This window comes from Colius striatus, chromosome 22 (genome assembly GCF_028858725.1).
Source record: "Colius striatus isolate bColStr4 chromosome 22, bColStr4.1.hap1, whole genome shotgun sequence".
Lineage (NCBI taxonomy): Eukaryota > Metazoa > Chordata > Aves > Coliiformes > Coliidae > Colius > Colius striatus.
The window spans coordinates 5,598,332-5,616,718 of NC_084780.1; the positions used below are offsets into that span (position 1 = coordinate 5,598,332).

Here is an 18,387-nt window from a genome sequence, read left to right on the forward strand (position 1 = left end):
TTGAATTTTATAGCTAATACAGAATGCCCTGTAAAGCCCCATATCATTGGGGTGGAGGTAGACACAGTGCAGGGTGCAGGGGTGCTGGCTGTGCAGGAGGTGTGAGGTGCAGGGGGTGCAGAGTGCAGGGGCTGCAGGGTGCAGGTGTACAAGGTGCAGGAGGCGCAGGGTGCAGGAGCTGCATGGTTTAGGGGTGCAGCAGGTGCAGGGTGCAGATGTACGAGGCGCAGGGTGCAGGAGGTGCATGGTTTAGGGGTGCAGCAGGTGCAGGGTGCAGGTGTACGAGATGCAGGGTGCAGGAGGTGCAGGGTTTAGGGGTTCAGGGGCTGCAGGGTGCAGGTGTACGAGGCGCAGGAGGTGCAGGGTTTAGGGGTTCAAGGGCTGCAGGGTGCAGATGTACGAGATGCAGGGTGCAGGAGGTGCAGGGTTTAGGGGTTCAGGGGCTGCAGGGTGCAGGTGTATGAGGCGCAGGATGCAGGAGGTGTAGAGTTTAGGGGTGCAGGAGGTGCAGGGTGCAGGTGTACGAGATGCAGGGTGCAGGAGGTGCAGGGTGCAGGAGGTGCAGGAGGTGCAGGGTGCTGGGTTTAGGGGTGCAGGGTACAGGTGTACGAGATGCAGGGTGCAGGAGGTGCAGGGTGCAGGAGGTGCAGGAGGTGCAGGGTGCAGGAGGTGCAGGGTGCAGGAGGTGCAGGAGGTGCAGGGTGCAGGCGCCCCGTGGCGGAGCCGCGCTGGCCGTTGCGGCGGGTCCTCCCCCGCGGCAGGGGGCGGCAGCGGCGGCGGGGCGGGCGCGCGGCGGCGCGCGGCGGTGCGGCAGGGACGGCAGCGGGGGGCGGTGCGGCGTGCGGACAATACCGGGGCGGCGGCGGCGGCGGCGGCGGCGGCTCGGCCCCGATCGGCTCGGCTCGGCTCGGTCCCGCTCGGCTCGGCTCAGCCCGGCCCCGCACGGCTCGCCCCGGCCCCGCTCGGCGCGGCCCGGCCCGGCCCGGCACGATGCTGGCGCTTTTCAACAAGCTGCTGGACTGGTTCCGGGCTCTCTTCTGGAAGGAGGAGATGGAGCTGACCCTGGTGGGGCTGCAGTACTCGGGCAAGACCACCTTCGTCAACGTGATCGCGGTGAGCGCCGGGCCGCTCCCCGCCCGCCCCGCTCCCCCCCTCCCCTCCGGCACCCCCCGGGGCTCCGGCGCTGCCGCTGCGGCGGGGCCGGGCCGGGCCGTGCGCCCCCGGGGCCCCGCGCCCCTTCCCCCGCCGCCCGCGCTCGCGGTGGCCGCGCCCCGTCGCTCCCGAGTCTCGCAGCCTCCGTCGCATCCATCTTGCACCCCCGTCATCGCCCCCCCGCCGCCTCACGCTCCCGCCCCGTCGCTCCGCAGCCCCGGGATGCGTTTGGGGAGCGGGAGGAGCGGACCCCGCGCTCCCCGGGCAGCCCCCGGCCTTTGCCCCACCCCCTCCCCCTCCATCCCCGCTGCAGACGGGGCGTCCCGGGGTGTGGGGGGAGCCGCAGCCGCCGGGGCCGGGGCAGGGCTCGGCATCCCCCCGGGCCGGGGGCTGCTGCTGCCTTCGTGCCCGTGGCGGCAGCGCTTTGTCATGGCGGGCCCTGCGCCGGGAGGGACGCGGGGTGAGGCCTCACGGGCACCCGGCGGGCTCGGGGCCACTGGCTTGCGAGCTCCGTCCCATCCTCCTCCAGCAACCCCCCAACAGTGACATCTCGGGGGGTGTCACCTCCGGGGAGCCGCCAGCCACGGGGTCCCTGCAGCCCATGGCCCTGCATCCCCAGGCCCGGGGTGTGGTTTCAGCCCCGGGGGTGCTCCTCAGAGTCTCTCCTCTTGCTTTTTGGGCTGTTCTCCTGACACCACGAGGCAGGAGCTGCTGGCGGGTGCATCCCGGCCGGGCAGGTTGGGGCTGTCAGTCCCTGGGGGAGTGGATGGAGAGAGGTGGATGTGGATGCTGCAGCTGTCCCAGTTCCCCCATAACCTGCCTCGCCCCTGCACGTTGCCTCAGCTCCAAAGCCAAGCGAGTTATTTGTGCTCCGGGCGCTGGAAGCTGCTGGGCTGTCAAAGGTGATTTTCCTGAATTGGAGACTTCCTTGCACCATGACTCTGCTCATCAAGTTTGCCTTGGTGCTGCAGGGACAAAAGTGGCTTTGCTGAAGTGCCCAGGGGTAGAGGGAGGCTTCTCACCTCTGAGATAACGATGCTCCTGCTCTGGAGCTGCTCTCACCACAAGGTGCTCAGAGCTGGTTCTCCCAGCAGACTCACTCCAGTCTCAGGGCACCAGAGCTTTGTGGCTCTGGGACAGTGAGCACCAGCCCTTTTTGGGGGGTGACTTTGTATGTTTAATGGGCCCTTTTGGCAGTGCCATGTCAGGGTGGAGTGTGGCAGTGCCATGCATGGGCTGCTCCTGGCAGCACGTGGCACCTTTTTAAGTCACCAGATCAGGGTGATGGAGCTTTATCCCAAACTCCTTGGGCTGTTTTGTCTGCACAGGGCTGGAAGTCACTGGGGATGCTTCTCATCCCCTTGCAAAGGCTCTTTTGCCAGCCTGACCCCCCTTTCCCCTTGTGTCTTCTCCTCTCCCAGCCCTGCCTGCTCAGTGTGGGCTTCTGTGCAGTCATACCTGGCAGTTTTGCTGTGTGCAAGATTCCACCTGCAAGACCCACACACCAAGACACTTTCCACTTGGCTGGTGTTGCTGGTGCAGGGACAAGTGACATCCAGGAATGTTGGCAGCTCTGGAGGGAAGCCCTCCATGGTCTGCTGGTGCATCAGGAGCTGTTACAACCCCTTGCAGGGTGGTGCTGAGCAAGGAGCTCAGTCTGCTGTAGTTTGGCCTCTGTCTGTGAAGGTGTTTGGAAAGTTGAGATTTTGGGGCAGGTGTAGACAGAAAAAGAGGCACCAGCCTTGGAGAAAACATCCTGTAAATCAGGACTTGTCAGGGTCAGCTGAAGAAGGTCACACAGGGAACATTCCAGCTCAACAGGAACTGCATGGGAGGCCTCTTGTCCCCTCACCTCAGAGGTCCTGTATGGATGTATCAGCACTCTGTTAACTCCTCAGCCACCAGCCTTTGCCTCTGCCTGAGATGTGGTGGGACCTTGACCTGCTGCCCACACTCTTCTTGATGCCCCCAGGATGCCATTGGCCTTGCCCATGAGGGCACATTGCTGGCTCGTGTTTATCTGCACTCCCAGGTGCCTCTCCCAGAGCTGCTCTCCAACACCAGGTCACCCCAGCCTGGTGCAGGTGCAGGAGACTGTTCCTCCTCAGCTTCAGGACTCTGCACTTGCCCTTGAACCTCATGAGGTTCCTCTCTGACTGCTGCAGCCCATCTTGTTCCTGGAAGAAGAGCCACCATCACCCATGAGCCACATCTGGGTGTCTTATACACAGCCAGCACTTCCCATGGATGGAGTTGCCTGCAGCTTCCAAGAGCCCTTTAGTAATTGCTGGTCAGAGCTTGATAAATGCCTTAAAACCTGTCCCATAAACCCCAGTTGTGTGTTGAACCACAAGAAACACTCTCCATGTTGGCTGATGGTAGAGGGATTCCTACCTGCTTCCCCTCCTCTCCCCCTGCCCTTCCCTGCCAGCCCCCAGTGTGGTTTCTGGCTGCCCTGGGCTTTGCTCGAGAAGGCAAAAGGGAAATGAAACAGGGAAGTGGTGCAGGTTGCAGAACTTTTGGAAGAGGTCAGGAAAACCCTGAGGCCTGGCTGACACAGTGGGGCTGGAGGAGCCATTGGTTCAACCAGGCCCAAGATTCTGCTTCTCTGGAAATGGCATGAATTGCCTTCCCTTTTGGGCTTTGTGTTATCTGAAAGAAAACCTGGAAGAGTGCTAGAGAAAGCAAGATTTTAAGTCAGTGGAGAGCTGCTGGGGTGAGTTCAGCCATGGCCAAAAGCCTCAGCACTGTGTTATCCCAGTTAGCAAACCCTCTTCCCTCTTGGCTTCCCCAGCAGAGCCTGGCACAGGGATGCATTTGGAAAGCAAAGAAGATGAACCTGGTTTGAGTCCCACACTGCTGGGGCCACCCAGAACATCCCCCTGTGCTGCTCAGCCTGGGGCTGTGGTGCAGCTCTGGGGTTTGAGCAGCAAACTGGAAGGTGGGGTGAGCTTGAGCAGAGCAGTGCCATCCCATCCCATCCCCCTGGCTCATGCACAGGGCCTGGATGACCCATGCAGGCAGCAGCAGCCTTGCAGGAAAGCAGAAGTCAGCCTGGGCCATAAATGATCCAAAGTAGGAAACGTGTCAGGGCCCCCAGGGCTGGCAGCTGAGGAGCCTGTGCAGGGGGTGGCTGCCATGGGCAGGAGGCCCAGCCCACAGCCTGCAGCTCATGGGGGTCCTTGCAGGGCTGCCAGCAGGTTTGGCAGGGGGAGTTTGGGCCCAACATGACTGACCTGAGGTCCCTGCAGTGGGTGAAGGTCTCAGCCTCCTCCCACAGAGGCTTTGGGCTGGGCTGGCTGCAGGGCTGTGTCTCCATCCTGCAGCTCTTGGGTCTGCTGGGCTCTAATCTTTCTGCTGCTGTGGACCAGCTTTGGCTGCTGAGGCTGGAAGTGTCTGGGATTGTTTCTAGGCAGGCTGGAGGGGCTTCCAGGCCTCCTAATGCTGCTCCACCTTGTTCTTTGCAGTCAGGACAGTTCAACGAAGACATGATCCCAACAGTGGGCTTTAACATGAGGAAGATCACCAAGGGGAACGTTACTATCAAGGTAAAGTGCAGGTGTTGCCACTGCTGGGGGCTCTTGGGATGAAAGGTGGGTGAAGGGAGATGGGGAAACATTCTAGTGGAGGTGGGAGGAGGCCAGTGCCAGCTGCAGCTGGGAAGATCTGCCCTGTTAGGCTCCCACCAGAGGAGGTGGTGGGAATGGATGTAGAAGATTCAGATCTCTGCAGTATGAACCAGTCCAGGCTGCTAAGCTGGAGGTTTTCATACAGCTCTGGCTTGCTGGGGGGGAATCATGGACGTGGTCACCTTGCTGATGGTGGGAAAGGAGCCTTCTACCACGTCTGGGTATTTCAGGAGCCTCATGTTAGACTGGGAGATAATAGTGGGACAGGCTTGACTGGAGATGTCTGCCTGCTGCAGAAACACTTCAGGGAGTGTGCTGGATGTTCTGCAATGGTAAATGCACCAGCAGAAGGCCAGGAGGTGCAGTGGGCATTGGGAGGAGCACCCTGGTTTGGGGCAGAGACACATGGCAAGAGGTGTTCAGCACCCTCCAGCTGCCCTTCCTGCAGTGGCTCCTTCCTTTATGGAGCTGGGGACCTCCTCGTTAGGTTTGGGCCAAAGAGGAGGGGATGGGGGTGTGTTTGGTGTGTGCCCAGGTGGCTGCATGGGGAAGGGTCATGGGCAGGGTGGTGGGGTGAGGGGCAGGATGATGGGGTGAGGGGCAGGATGGTGGGGTCATGCTGCCTTTTCCCTGCACAGCTCTGGGACATCGGCGGGCAGCCGCGGTTCCGCAGCATGTGGGAGCGATACTGCCGTGGAGTGAGTGCCATCGTGTGAGTATCTCAGGGAGCCTCACCCTGCCCAGCCCAGCACTCACCCACAGCCTCAGCACCTCAGCTCCACACCTTTGGGATCCCTCCAGGGCTGGGCACTGCCCCAGCTCCCTGGGCAGCCTGGCACAGGGGCTCACACCCCTCTCAGGGAAACAGTTCTGCCTCAGCTCCAGCCTCAGCCTCCCCTGGGGCAGCTGCAGCCTGTTTCCTTTCATCCTATCAGTCATTACTGTGAAGAAGAGACTGATCCCTACCTCACCAGTCTCCTGGTAGGGAGCTTTAGAGAGTGCTTCTGTCTCCCCTCAGCCTCCTCTTCTCCAGACAAGAGAATGCTCCTGGGGAACAAGCTGCCTGCCCCAGTATTTGCCCTGGGAGACCACACTGAGGTTTCTTGAACCCTATCAGCCATACCTTGGGGTCTTGGAGGGCTGAGTTTCTCTACTGTGCTTCCCAACTGTAGTTCTGGCAGGTGAGGAGGAGTGAGGGGCTGCTTGTCCTGCTCGTTGGGCCAGCAGTGTCTGGTCCTGCCCTTGCTGGTTGTCAGCACACCAAGACATGTCCTTGACACTTTGCTACAGTCAGTTTTGCTGGAAGTGACTCTTTTACTCCTATTACCTCTTCCTTCCATCACTTCATAATCTTTCCAAAGTGACCTGTCCAGTTGAGAGGAAAAGAAAGGACCTGTGCTCCCCCAGGCCACTCCAGCCCTGAGCTGCCTCACAGCCCTTTTCTCCTGCCTTCAGCCCTCCCAGCTCTTGAGCAGTGCCTGGTGGTTTTCCCTCTGGGCACAGCCAATCACATCTTCCTGTGTTCAGCACTTCAATAGCTAAAAGCTCTTTTCCTGTTTTTAATAGGCTTCACAAGGCCTGATGATGTTTCTCACTTCTCTCCCAGCTTCTTGATCTGTAAAATAAAAGCTGCTTTTGTCAGTTCCTCTCCCCATATCCTCTGCAGGCTGAGTGGCTGCCCCTCAGAGCTAAATCCTTCCCCACATCTGCCCTGTCTGCTCAGAGTGAGCCTTGCTGACTGCTGGCTGCTCCTGCCCTGTGCTCCAGGCCCCATGCCCCAGACTGCTCCCATCACCAGGAGGAGCAGGTCCTTCTTCATCTTGGATTGACATCATCTTCTCTTCTCCACCAACATCCCCTCTTGTCCTCTCTTCTGGGTGTCCCCATGAGGAGCTGCCACATGCAGATGAGCCTCACCTGAGGACAGCCTGTCAAAGAGTCCCAGAATGGTGGGGTTTGGAAGGGCCCTGCAGAGCTGCTCCAGCCCAACCCCTGCTAAAGCAGGTTCTCCTGGCTCAGGGGGCACAGGAACGTGTCCAGGTGGATTTGGAAACCTCTTGAGAAGGAGCCTCCACACCCTCCCTGGGCAGCCTGGGCCAGGGCTCCCTCCCCTCAGCACCAAAGAAGCTTTTCCTTGTGTTTAAGTGGAACTGTTTGTGTTCCAGCTTGTGCCCATCACCCCTTGTCCTGTCACTGGACACCACAAAATAAAGTGTGGCCCCATCCTCCTGACACCCACCTTTTAGGTGTTGCTGAGGTCTCCCCTCAGCCTTCTCTTCTGCAGGCTGAACAGCCCCAGGTCCTGCAGCCTTTCCTCCTCACACACATGTTCCATCCCCTCAGCCTCTGCAGTGTCCTGCAGCTCATTCTGCCTGGGTGGTACCTGGGCCTCCCTCACCCACCCTGTCCCTGCAGGCAATGGGGGGGACTCCTGTGGGGATGGGGACAGGGAGGTCCCCCACTCCCCTGGGAGTCACTCCCCTGGGCTCTCAGCCCCACCACCTTCCTTGGGAAGAGGGGTCCTGGGGGTAGGATCCCATTCTCCATCACCATGGGGGGGTGAGCAAGGCCTGGGGGAATCACAGAGCTCAGCACCAGGGTGTGGAGGCCTCAGCACCTGCACTCAGGGCTGTTCCTGCCTCTGCAGGTACATGGTGGATGCTGCTGACCAGGAGAAGATTGAGGCCTCCAAGAATGAACTGCACAACCTGCTCGACAAGCCTCAGCTCCAGGGCATCCCGGTGAGCTCTCACCCAGCCCCTCGTGCCCCTGCCAGGGCTTCACCTTGCAGAGCAGATGTGGGGAGATCTCCTTCTTTGGGGGGGATCCTTCCATGCTGCATTCCTGTAGGAGCTGGGGTAATGATGTTTTCTAGCCCAGATGTGGCCCAACCAGCAGGGGAGGGAGCTGTAGAAACCAGAAACCCCTCCCTTGGAATAAGGAGAATCAGTGGGTGGTGCAGCCAGCCATTGGGCTGCCTGCAAAGAGCAGGTTCTGCACAGCACCCACACCTCCCTGCCTCGTGGGGACATCAGCTTTAGCCATGTCACTTGACTTCTTGGCTCAAAAGCAGCAAGATTCTCCTGGGAGCCCATCCTGGATGGCAGGACAGATGCTGGTGCCCTTCAGGGAGGGTGTGCTGTGGGGCCAGCTTTGTACTGGGACTGCAGAGTACACGGGTGATGCTGTGTACAGGCTAATTAAGGTTGTTAATTGAAGTGCTCTGCCTTCTGATTGCCTTCTGATGTGTTTTCTGTGACTGGGCATTCCCAGAAGGGGCCAGGGTGTCACATAGGCAGGTTCCTATGGCAGGAGCTTGAGGTGTCCCCTGTCCCACCCTGCAGGTGCTCGTCCTGGGGAACAAGCGGGACCTGCCCGGTGCCTTGGACGAGAAGGAGCTCATTGAGAAGATGTAAGTGTGCTGCTGGGGCTGTGGCACAGTGACACTCCTTCCCTGCTCTTGTGTGTCCCCCACCAGTGCAGGCACCTTGGGTGAGGGGATGTGCCTGGGGATGGCCTGAGGTGGCAGCAGGTGGAGGGGACATCTCTGCTTGCAGAGGAGCTGGGAGCCATAGCCAGTAGTGCCAAGGGAGCTGGCAGCTATAGCCAGCAGTGCCAGGAAGCTGTAGCCAGCAGTGCCAGGGAGCTGGGAGCTATAACCAGCAGTGCCAGGGCCATGTGCCACATGGTGGCGTTGGGGCCTGGCCCAGCACTGGTGCTGCCCATCACCATCACCCACCCCCTCTCTGCCCCACTCCCTCCAGGGCTGTGCAGCTGAGGCTTGGGGAGGGGGTGTGTGGCTTTGTGGCCAGGCTTCCTTTGGGGCCAGGGCTCTCTTGCCTCATCCCAGAGCCCCACAGGCTGTGCCATCAGTCCTGGGCTGGCTGTGCTGGTGTCCTCACCCAACCCACACACAGCTCCCTGGGAGCCTGGGGAGGTGTTTTCCCTACAAAGGGTCCCCCATCTCAGGGCTGAGGTCCACGGGGACCCCTCAAAAGGCTGCCCAGAGGCATCACCCCAGGGCTCTGCAGCCAGACCTCGCTCCTCCCCCACAGGAACCTCTCAGCCATCCAGGACCGAGAGATCTGTTGCTATTCCATCTCCTGCAAAGAAAAGGACAACATTGGTGAGTACCTGCAGGGCTGGGGGGTGGGGGCAGCCCCTGCTCCCTGGCAGCAGCCTGAGGGAGAGCCTGCAAGTGTCCCTTTCCCTTCCCAGACATCACCCTACAGTGGCTTATCCAGCACTCAAAGTCCAGGAGGAGCTGAGATCCCACGTGCCACGGCTCAGATCGGGAAGATGCCATGTCCAAGCCCGTGCCCCTCCTCTCTCCTGCTCTGTCCCTCAGCTCTCTCTCTCTCTCTCTCTCTAGATGGGTATTTTTAGGGGCCCCCAGACTCCCCTCACCTTGAGGTGGAGCCCTTGTTTTTATTGTAAAGAAAATGTCCTCCTGCCCTTCTCTCCTCTCCTCTCTGCTCCTCTCTGTCTCTCCCTCCCCCTTGGCACTGGTCTGTTGTTGTCTGTGTACACACACTATATATATATATGTATATATATTTTAATTTTTTAATTTAAGCAATGGCACTGTCCCTGAGCAGGGCCCTGGGGAGGGGGAGGGGAGGCCAGGCAGGAGGGGGAGGGCAGAGGGCAGCTCCCTAGGGCTGGGGGCTGTGCCAAGCCGTGGGCAGGTCCCCTGGGACTCTCTCTGGTCCTTCCCTGCGTGTCCTGGCTGCCCCCTCCTAGACTGGGAGCCCCCTGAGGGCTCAGGAGCATGCCCACCCTGTCCTGGGCTGGGGGAGCTGATGCCACTCCTCACCCTGCAAGGGCACGGGGAATAGCCAAGACCCGCTGCCCTCAGCTCCCCCCACTGCTGCCCCACATCTACCCCCATGCAGGGCCCAATCCTGCCCCACTGCCTGCTCCTGTGGCCAGCCCAGGGGCTGGTGCTGGTGCAGGGGGGGTGCCAGCTGTGCCAGATGGCTCCTGTCTCCCCTCCCCTGCCCCAGGGGACGCCCACACACATCCCCAAAGGCATCAGCTGTGCCAGGCTGGGGGCTGCTGGCCCTGCCCCAGCTGTGGGCATCACAGAGGGTGATGTGCCCACAGAGCTGGGGGTGCCCCATGCCCTGTCCCACACTGGGTTGGGGGCACCCAGCAGGGCAGGGGGGCACAGCTGGGGCCTTGGCTGCAGGTGGAGAAAGAGGAAGTTTTAGGGGGTCAGGATGAGGTGTTGGGCCACTGCAGGTGGGTTGGGGACAGCTTGGGGGGGACATGCTGGGCTGGAGGGGGGCTGTGGGAGGGTGGGGGTGGCCCAGGGCTGCAGGGCCCCTCTCACAGCCCCTTCCTCTGCCCAGCTCCAGGGTGGTGAGGATGGGGCTGTCTCTTCTGTTCTTGTCTTTGCAGAATTGCACAAAGAGAGGTTTCCTTTTCCTTTCTTTTTGTTTGGTTTTTAATTTAATGACTTGTAAAGTGTTGTAACTCCCCACCCCAACCCCCCCCCCCCCCTTTTTTTTTTTAAGAGCTATTTTGGCTCAGATTTGACCTCTGTTGGGAAATGATTCTTGTAACTGTACAATTTTTTTGCCTCCTAATAATAATAAATGACCAATTTTGCGTTGGGGGTGTGGTTACAGCCACTGGCCTTCCTCACTGCCCCCCAGGGCTGAGCCTCACAGGGGTCCCTGCATCCCTGTCCCCAGGGGTCAGCAGCTCTGGGACACCCCCATGCTCCCTGCTCACCTGAGGGTTGCCTGAGCCATCTCTGATGTTTCTGGACACGTGTCTGGGGGTGGGATGTGCAGGGTGTCTGGCTGTGGCTGCTGCCAGACCTTCCTCAGCCTGTGTCCTGCAGGGGTCACACTCCCTTGCTGGTTTGCAGCAGTTGTTGGGCTCCTGCCCCTCTCCAGCCTCCTCCTGGGGCTGTGGCCAGAGCTAGGGGGGACCCTCCTGCCCTGTCTCCCCCTCCTCTGCCCCTCAGGCTCAGCCTGTGTCCATGGTGCTGCCTGTGCCCCTCCCTGCCCCCCTCCCGCTCTCCCCCCTCTCCCCACGCATCGGGGCCACAGCAACAAGCTCAGCATTGTTCACCCTTGGCTAGGGCTCAGGACTGAGCAGCACAGACCCAGCACATGAGCTTCCCCCCTCTCCCTTCCCCTCCCAGCACCCCTTGGGGGGGGCAGCAGCCCCAGCAGCAGCCAGGGCTCTGCTCCCCCTCCCCTCCCTGGGGCAGAGTGAGACCCTTCCTCGCGCTGCAGGGCCCAGCACTGCCTGGGAGAGGAGGAGGGTGGTGGGGAGGGGGGAAAGGAAAGGATAAAAACCCTCCAGTTCTGTGCTCTCAGAAGAAAACTGGAGCTTTTTGTTTCCCTGGCAACGGGTGTCGGAGCCGTGGGTGTCGGTGGCGGGGCGCACAAAGGCCTCACTCAGCCCCTCCATTCACTCAGCCCCAGCAACCGGCTCCCTCGCCGCGGCATTTCGGGGCTGGCTGGGTGCCAGTGGTGGGACAAGGAGCTCTCACAGCTCTGGGGGACGTGGGGCTGGCATGGGTAGAGTGCCCTGGGCATCATCCCCCTGCTCCCCACGCTTCTGGGGGCAGGGGCTGCCCCTGGGAAACGCTGCTGCCACGGAGCCCTCAGCCTGGGATGGATGGGTGGGTGAGGGAGGGAGCCCCAGGGGCTGTTCTGGTGAGCCACTCTCACCCCAGCAGTGGGTGGGTGAAGGAAGGAGCCCCAGGGGGCTGTTCTGATGAGCCACTCTCACCCCAGCAGTGGGTAGGTGAAGGAAGGAGTCCCAGGGGGCTGTTCTGGTGAGCCACTCTCACCCCAGCAGTGGGTAGGTGAAGGAAGGAGTCCCAGGGGGCTGTTCTGATGAGCCACTCTCACCCCAGCAGTGGGTAGGTGAAGGAAGGAGCCCCAGGGGGCTGTTCTGATGAGCCACTCTCACCCCAGCAGTGGGTGGGTGAGGGAAGGAGCCCCAGGGGGCTGTTCTGATGAGCCACTCTCACCCCAGCAGTGGGTGGGTGAGGGAAGGAGCCCCAGGGGGCTGTTCTGATGAGCCACTCTCACCCCAGCAGTGGGTAGGTGAAGGAAGGAGTCCCAGGGGGCTGTTCTGGTGAGCCATTCTCATCCCAGCAGCTCCCCAAAAGCCCCACGTGCCCCATAGAACCATTACACCTGGGAGAGACCTTTAAGATGAAATCCAACCACTAACCTCACCCTGCCAAGCCCATCACTAAACTAACCCCTGGCCCTCAGCACCTCATCTCTGCATCTTCTCAATATCTCCAGGGCTGGGCACTCCCCCAGCTCCCTGGGCAGCCTGGCACAGGGGCTGCCAACCCCCTCAGGGAAACAGTTCTGCCTCAGCTCCAGCCTCAACCTCCCCTGACCAGTTCAAGTCCTACAAACCCCCTGCTTTGGAGGGACTCTCCTGGGTTTGGTCTGGCACCAGCTGGCTCAGCAGCACCCAGAGGGCACAGAAGGTCTAGAGGGATCTCTCCCATCTCCCTCAGATGCTGGCTGAGCTGGCCCAGCCACTCTCCTGCCCTCATGCCCACCCCAGAGCCCTGGGGCTTTGGGGCAGAGCCGTGTGAGCCCTCAGCACCGTCCCCCCGGGCTCTGCTCGGCGCGGCCGCACGCACCACGTGCTCTACGGTACTGGTTTATTGAGCTCTTACAGGGCTTGGATCCGCTGGCACACGCTCACTGGGACCTTCTGCTACTGCAGGGGGGTGGCAGGAGGGGGCCGGGGCAGGACCAGGGTGCTTTGTGTTTGCAACGGCCTCTCTCCACGGTTCCAGCATGAAACCCCCCCCGGCAGCCACAACTCCACGTGCAGAGCAGCATCTCTGCGCCTGGCCGGGCCGGGAGGCCGCTGGTGGCCTCGTTGGCCTTCACACACAAGCCAGAAGGTTACCAACATAACCACAGGGACTGGGCTTTCAAGCCCCACTTTCCCAAGGTGGGGTTTGAAGCCCGTGGCACAGCCCCCTGAGCCGTCTCTTGGATTGCTCCACGTCCACACACGGACACTAACAGCAAAACGACGCTTGGTCTTGGGAGGAGGTGCTGGAACGATCTCTACGGCTCCTGGGCGGCTCTTAGCACGGCGTGCCGAGCGCCAGCAGGGGAGGGGGCGATTCCCGGGGCTTGTCGAAGAAGATGGAGGAAGACATCTCGGTCTTGAGCTTGCCGTCGGCGCTGCCCTCGCTGGAGGCGGCGTCTGGGCCGCAGCCCTCGCAGCAGCAGCAGCAGCAGTCCATGAAGGCCTGGCCCAGGGGCCTGCAGAGACACAGCAGCAGCACGGGGGTGACGGAGCACTTGAAGAACAAGAAGAACTGGTTGATGAGGTTGAGGAGGTCCAAGGTGTGCTTGGCCACCTCGGGGGACATGTAGGCCACCACGACGTTGCAGACGTTCTCGGGGGTGGTGCACAGGGCGTAGATGACGGTGAGGCCGATGATGGTGCAGTTGAGGTGTCCCTCGCTCTGGCTGTGCTTCGTGCCGCGGCACTCGGGCTGCTTGGCGGGGCCGCGGATCCTGCGGGTCACCAGCTGGCAGCTCACGGTGAAGAGCACGGGCAGGCAGAAGTAGCAGCCGAAGTACCACCACATGCGAGCGTTCTGGTAGGTGAGCACCAGGGAGTAGATGGACTCGGGGAGGTTGGCTGAAGGTTTCATGGTGCAGAACTCTGTTGCCAGCCCGGACGCTGGGGACGTGTCCTGTGCCAGTTGCCACAGCAGCAGCTCGGGCACTGCCAGAGTGGTGGAGCCCACCCAGATGACGGCCAGCTTGGCGATGATGGACTGGCAGCGCTCGATGGGCCGGCCGCTGGGCTGGGGGCTGGTGGCTGCGTGGAACCTGTCGATGCCCAGCGCGCAGAGGCTGAAGGTGGTGACTCCCAGCGATGACACCTGGGCAGGGGGAGGGAGAACAAGTGGGGTCTTGCTTCGTTTCACCAGGCTGGTGGCCAAGCCTCAGCCTGAGACCCTTTGAAGCTGTAGGGAAGGTGGGTCCCAGCCTGTGGCTGCATCCCATGGCTCAGCCCCTCTTCTGTGGCTCCTGAAAGGTCCCTTGGCCCGTTTGTGTCAGCCCAGCTCCCTTTCCTGCAGCTTTGCTGGGTGTTTGTCTGTCCACCAAGCCAGGGTGGGAAGAGCAAGATTATCCCTCAGGCCCCTCCTCTCTTCTGGATGGCTCTTGGAGAGGAAAAGCAGGGACCACCACACCAACCAGCCCCTTCCCAGGGTGCCCAGGCCCCCGCAGCTGCCCCAGCCTGGCTCATCCCTGCACAGCCCAGTGCAGCTGAAGGGGCCGTTGTCACAAAGCAGCTTGGGGCAATTTCCGCTGCATTGAGAGTGGCAGGAAAAACATCCTGTCTGCCAAAGGGAAGAGGCCAAAGGAGGCAGAGGACTCGCTGTGGCCCTGGGAGGGCTGGCAAGGCACCGAGGGTCAGGATCAGCATTCACACTCCCAACCTCAGAGCTGCAGCTTTGCTCGGAGCCAACGTCCCACAGCCCTTGGCTGGGGAGATGCCAGAGTCACATGCTGGTGGCCCCCAGCCCTGGGGCCGTTCCTGGCCTCGTGAGGCCACCAAACGTCACCTTGTGCTGAAGGAACTTCCCAGCACTCAGGAAATCTCCCAGGGCTCTGCATGATGTGCAGGTTGCAGCCCTGGGCACAGACAGGTCTGGTGATGACCGAAGGACAGGTCCCAACCCAGGAGGGTGACAGCCCCGAGAGGGCAGCGCTGGCCTGGGCACAGGTGCCAAGGGGTGTCAGCGCTCCCACACAACCCAGCAGGGTTTGGGGACACTGTGGAGCCACAGACAGGGCACAGGCTGGGTCTGTTGGGCATGGAGGGCAGCAGCCTGAGCCCAGACACCCTGTAGGATGGGAGACACCCTCAGGGAGGGTTTGTGCTCAATGCAAGGGCAGAAATCCTGACATCTGGGGTGGTTTTGCTCATTCTGCCTTCCTCCATCACCACAGTCCCTGTGGCCTCCTCATCAGTGCCCAGCTCACCCTGAACGTGGCCAACACGTCACTCATGAGGCTTGAGGACAGGCAAAGATCTGTGGGACAGGGACAGGCAGAGGTGCCCATGTTGGCTGGACAAAGGAGAGTCTCCCGGGCCCTTCCCAGCCCTGTCAGCCTTGTGCTGGCTGCAGAGCCTGAGGAACAGCCTGGGGCTGAGGCAAGGGCCCATCCCTCAGCTCTTTGCTGTGCCCCACGAGAGGGGTCTCTGGGGCACACAGCCCTTTTGCCAGGCCACGAGCAGCATGGACCATCCCCAGAGCAAGAGGGCAGCCAGGAACCCAGCCCCTGAGCCCTCCAGAACCCTGAGCAGCCCCTTTACCTCCATGAAGGGCACGATGCGACAGGACACGTCCCCCAGCAGCCTCTTCTTGGTGATCTCATTGAAGACGACCACGGGCAGACAGAAGAAGAGGATGAGGAAATCCCAGAAAGCCAAGCTGGCCAGGATGGAGTTCCAGGCACTCTTCATGTAGTAGTTGTGCCACACGATGCACATGACCGAGAGGTTCCCGACGATGCCCACGGCGAAGACGCCGAGTGCCAGCACCATGACGGCGTAGGCGCTGTACGAGCGCTCGCTCAGCGGGTACAGCGGGTTCTGCATCTGCAGACGCTTGTTGGACGCCGTGGTGAGGTTGACCCGGGGCTCTGCTCCTTCCCCATCCGTGGGACCCCCCTGCCGCTGCTCGGCTGGGTCGGTGCTGGATGGCAGCAGCGCCCTGGTTGGGTGCAGGTTGGCCGAGTTGAAGGGTCGCGGGAACTCCACTCGCACGCCGGGCACGTATTGCTGCACCGACTTGGAGTCCTCGTCAGTGCCCCGGCGCGGCCGCTCCCTCAGCAGCCTCAGCCCGGCACCGGCCCGGGAGATGCCGGGCACGTCCCTCGCTCCATCCGTGCCCCGTGCTCGCCGTGCGCCGCCGTCCCCGGGCGGCTCGTCCCCGGCTCTCCCGGCCGCAGCCCCCGGCAGCAGCAGCAGCAGCGGGAGGACGAGCAGCGGCAGCGAACGCATCATGGTCCCGTCCACAGCCTGCGGGAAGGCAGAGCAGCCCCGAGCAGCGGCACCGCGGGGCTGTGGGCGGCCCGTCCGAGCTGCAGCCGCTCCGTCCGGCTCCGGCCGAGCTCTGGGCAGAGACGCCGGGGAGCGGCGGGGCCGGGCCATCTGCTGGCCAGCCCCTCGGCCCGCAGCCTGCCAGGCTCTGCCGAGGGCTGCCAGAGCCCTGCCCGGGCTGCCCTGCATCATCCAGCATCCCCCAGCGCCCCTGAGCTTTCCCTTGCACCCCCAACATCTCCCCTGCATCCTCCAGCACCCCTGAGCATCCTCCTGCACCCCCAACACCTCTCCTGTGTCCTCCAGCACCCCTGAGCATCCCCCTGCACCCCCAACATCTCCCCTGCATCCTCCAGCATCCCCAACATCTCCCCTGCATCCTCCAGCACCCCTGAGCATCCCCCTGCATCCCCAACACCTCTCCTGCATCCTCCAGTGCCCCTGAGCATCCTCCTGCACCCCCAACACCTCCCCTGCATCCCCCAACACCTCTCCTGCATCCCCCAGCACCCCTGAGCAACCCCCTGCACCCCCAACACCTCCCCTGCATCCTCCAGTGCCCCTGAGCATCCTCCTGCACCCCCAACACCTCCCCTGCATCCTCCAGCACCCCTGAGCATCCTCCTGCACCCCCAACACCTCCCTTGCATCCTCCAGTGCCCCTGAGCATCCTCCTGCACCCCCAACATCTCCCCTGCATCCTCCAGTGCCCCTGAGCATCCCCCTGCACCCCCAACACCTCCCCTGCATCCTCCAGTGCCCCTGAGCATCCCCCTGCACCCCCAACATCTCCCCTGCGTCCTCCAGCACCCCTGAGCATCCTCCTGCACCCCCAACACCTCTCCTGCATCCTCCAGCACCCCTGAGCAACCCCCTGCACCCCCAACACCTCTCCTGCATCCTCCAGTGCCCCTGAGCATCCCCCTGCACCCCCAACATCTCCCCTGCATCCTCCAGTGCCCCTGAGCATCCCCCTGCACCCCCAACACCTCCCCTGCATCCTCCAGTGCCCCTGAGCATCCCCCTGCACCCCCAACATCTCCCCTGCATCCTCCAGTGCCCCTGAGCATCCTCCTGCACCCCCAACACCTCCCCTGCATCCTCCAGCACCCCTGAGCATCCCCCTGCACCCCCAGCACCTCCCCTGCATCCTCCAGTGCCCCTGAGCATCCCCCTACACCTCCCCTGCATCCCCCAACATCTTCCCTGTGTCCCTCCTACACCTTTGAGCGTGCTCCCAACATCCCACAGCAGCCCCCAACACCTTCCCAGTACCTTCTCAGCATCCCCTCACAACAAGCCAGGATAAAGATGCCCACAGCTCAATGCTGTGGATGGGCTGCTGAGGTCAGCCCTTTCACTGCAGCTCTCCTATGCCCAGGTGCCTGAGTGGCCTCAGGTGATGCTCCTCAGCACATGGGAGTGTCAGACCAGCTGGCCCAGGTGTTTCAAGGTTTGTTGCTGCCTCTCCTACAGGCTTGTGCCAGGGGTTTCCACAGAAGGGAGGTCCCTGCTCCCCTGTCTCTATGACTTGTCTCCATTTCCATCACCTCCCCTCTGTCCCAGTCTCCTGTTCTCCCACTCATTATCTCTCCCTATGACTGTGGGATGGGAGCAGTGTCCCCTCTGGGCACATGCCCATGGGGATGCACACCAGCCTGGAGAGCTCAGGGACTCTGTCTCTCCCCTACATGGGCCAGTGGCTACGGCTGGGACACCTCAACCCACTGCAGCCACCAAACACCAGCTTCCCAAGTGAGACTCAGGGAGCGATGCTGTTGCACTTTTGGGAGGCTCTGAGGAAAACCACAGTGCCTGGGGAGAGAGCTGAGGAGGGAGGGACAGAGGCAAGGCAGGGCCTGGGGCAGGAGGGCACAGGAGGAGGAAGAGGCCTTTCCTCAGTGCCCACAGCAGCTCGGAGGAGGGAGCCCTTGGCACACGGGGAGGGCTCCTGGCAGGGTGCTGGCACTTGCTCCCATTGCCTGGAAGGACAAGGAGCTATTTTTAGTTGCACTGGAGGGCTGTTGCACAACGGGCAGGTGTGTCATGGAGCAGCCTGCAGACAACAGCCGAGTTCACTGGGGCAAGGTGACACCTTGGTGGCACAGGAATGACCTCGGCCAGGCTCTGCCACCCCGGGAACCACTGTCCCAGATGCTCCTCTTCCCTCCCTCTCTGCCCCTGAGCTCCCAGCCACCACACACCCCTGGCAGTCCCCAGGCTTGGGGGACAGACAATAGTCCCAGAGACCACTGGGGAACTGCACATTTCTCCAGCCCACATTCACAGACGGGTTGAGACTGTTTCTCAGGAGATGAGTGTCTGAGCTTGCATCTCCTTGGAAGTGCTTCTTCCTTAATCCCCTCTTGCAGACATTCTGTTCAACCCTCCGTGTTTTGAACAAGTCTGCATAAAAATCACATCCCATCTATGACCTGCAGCTGCAAGACTGAGCCCTGCAGGAGGGTGAGAGCCTCTCCAGCTGCAAAGGGCCCCGAGCCACTGAAGCAGGGGCACAGCCTCAACTGCT

At 61.8% G+C, this 18,387-nt stretch overlaps 2 protein-coding genes across 2 annotated transcripts; one reads left to right on the top strand and one right to left on the bottom strand.

Annotated features, from left to right (window-relative positions):
* The first annotated feature begins 888 nt into the window (after positions 1-888).
* ARL8A (ADP ribosylation factor like GTPase 8A) lies at positions 889-10,400 on the top strand. Its single transcript, XM_062013707.1, has 7 exons — positions 889-1,113; positions 4,620-4,700; positions 5,420-5,493; positions 7,429-7,522; positions 8,126-8,193; positions 8,837-8,907; positions 9,000-10,400. The coding sequence occupies exons 1-7, from the start codon at positions 991-993 to the stop codon at positions 9,047-9,049; spliced, it is 561 nt and encodes a 186-aa protein (XP_061869691.1). The 5' UTR covers positions 889-990; the 3' UTR covers positions 9,050-10,400.
* A 2,443-nt stretch (positions 10,401-12,843) lies between these two features.
* On the bottom strand, positions 12,844-15,895 carry GPR37L1 (G protein-coupled receptor 37 like 1). Its single transcript, XM_062013691.1, has 2 exons — positions 15,129-15,895; positions 12,844-13,686 (listed from the first exon to the last, which is right to left on the bottom strand). The coding sequence occupies exons 1-2, from the start codon at positions 15,819-15,821 to the stop codon at positions 12,874-12,876; spliced, it is 1,506 nt and encodes a 501-aa protein (XP_061869675.1). The 5' UTR covers positions 15,822-15,895; the 3' UTR covers positions 12,844-12,873.
* Positions 15,896-18,387: the final 2,492 nt, after the last annotated feature.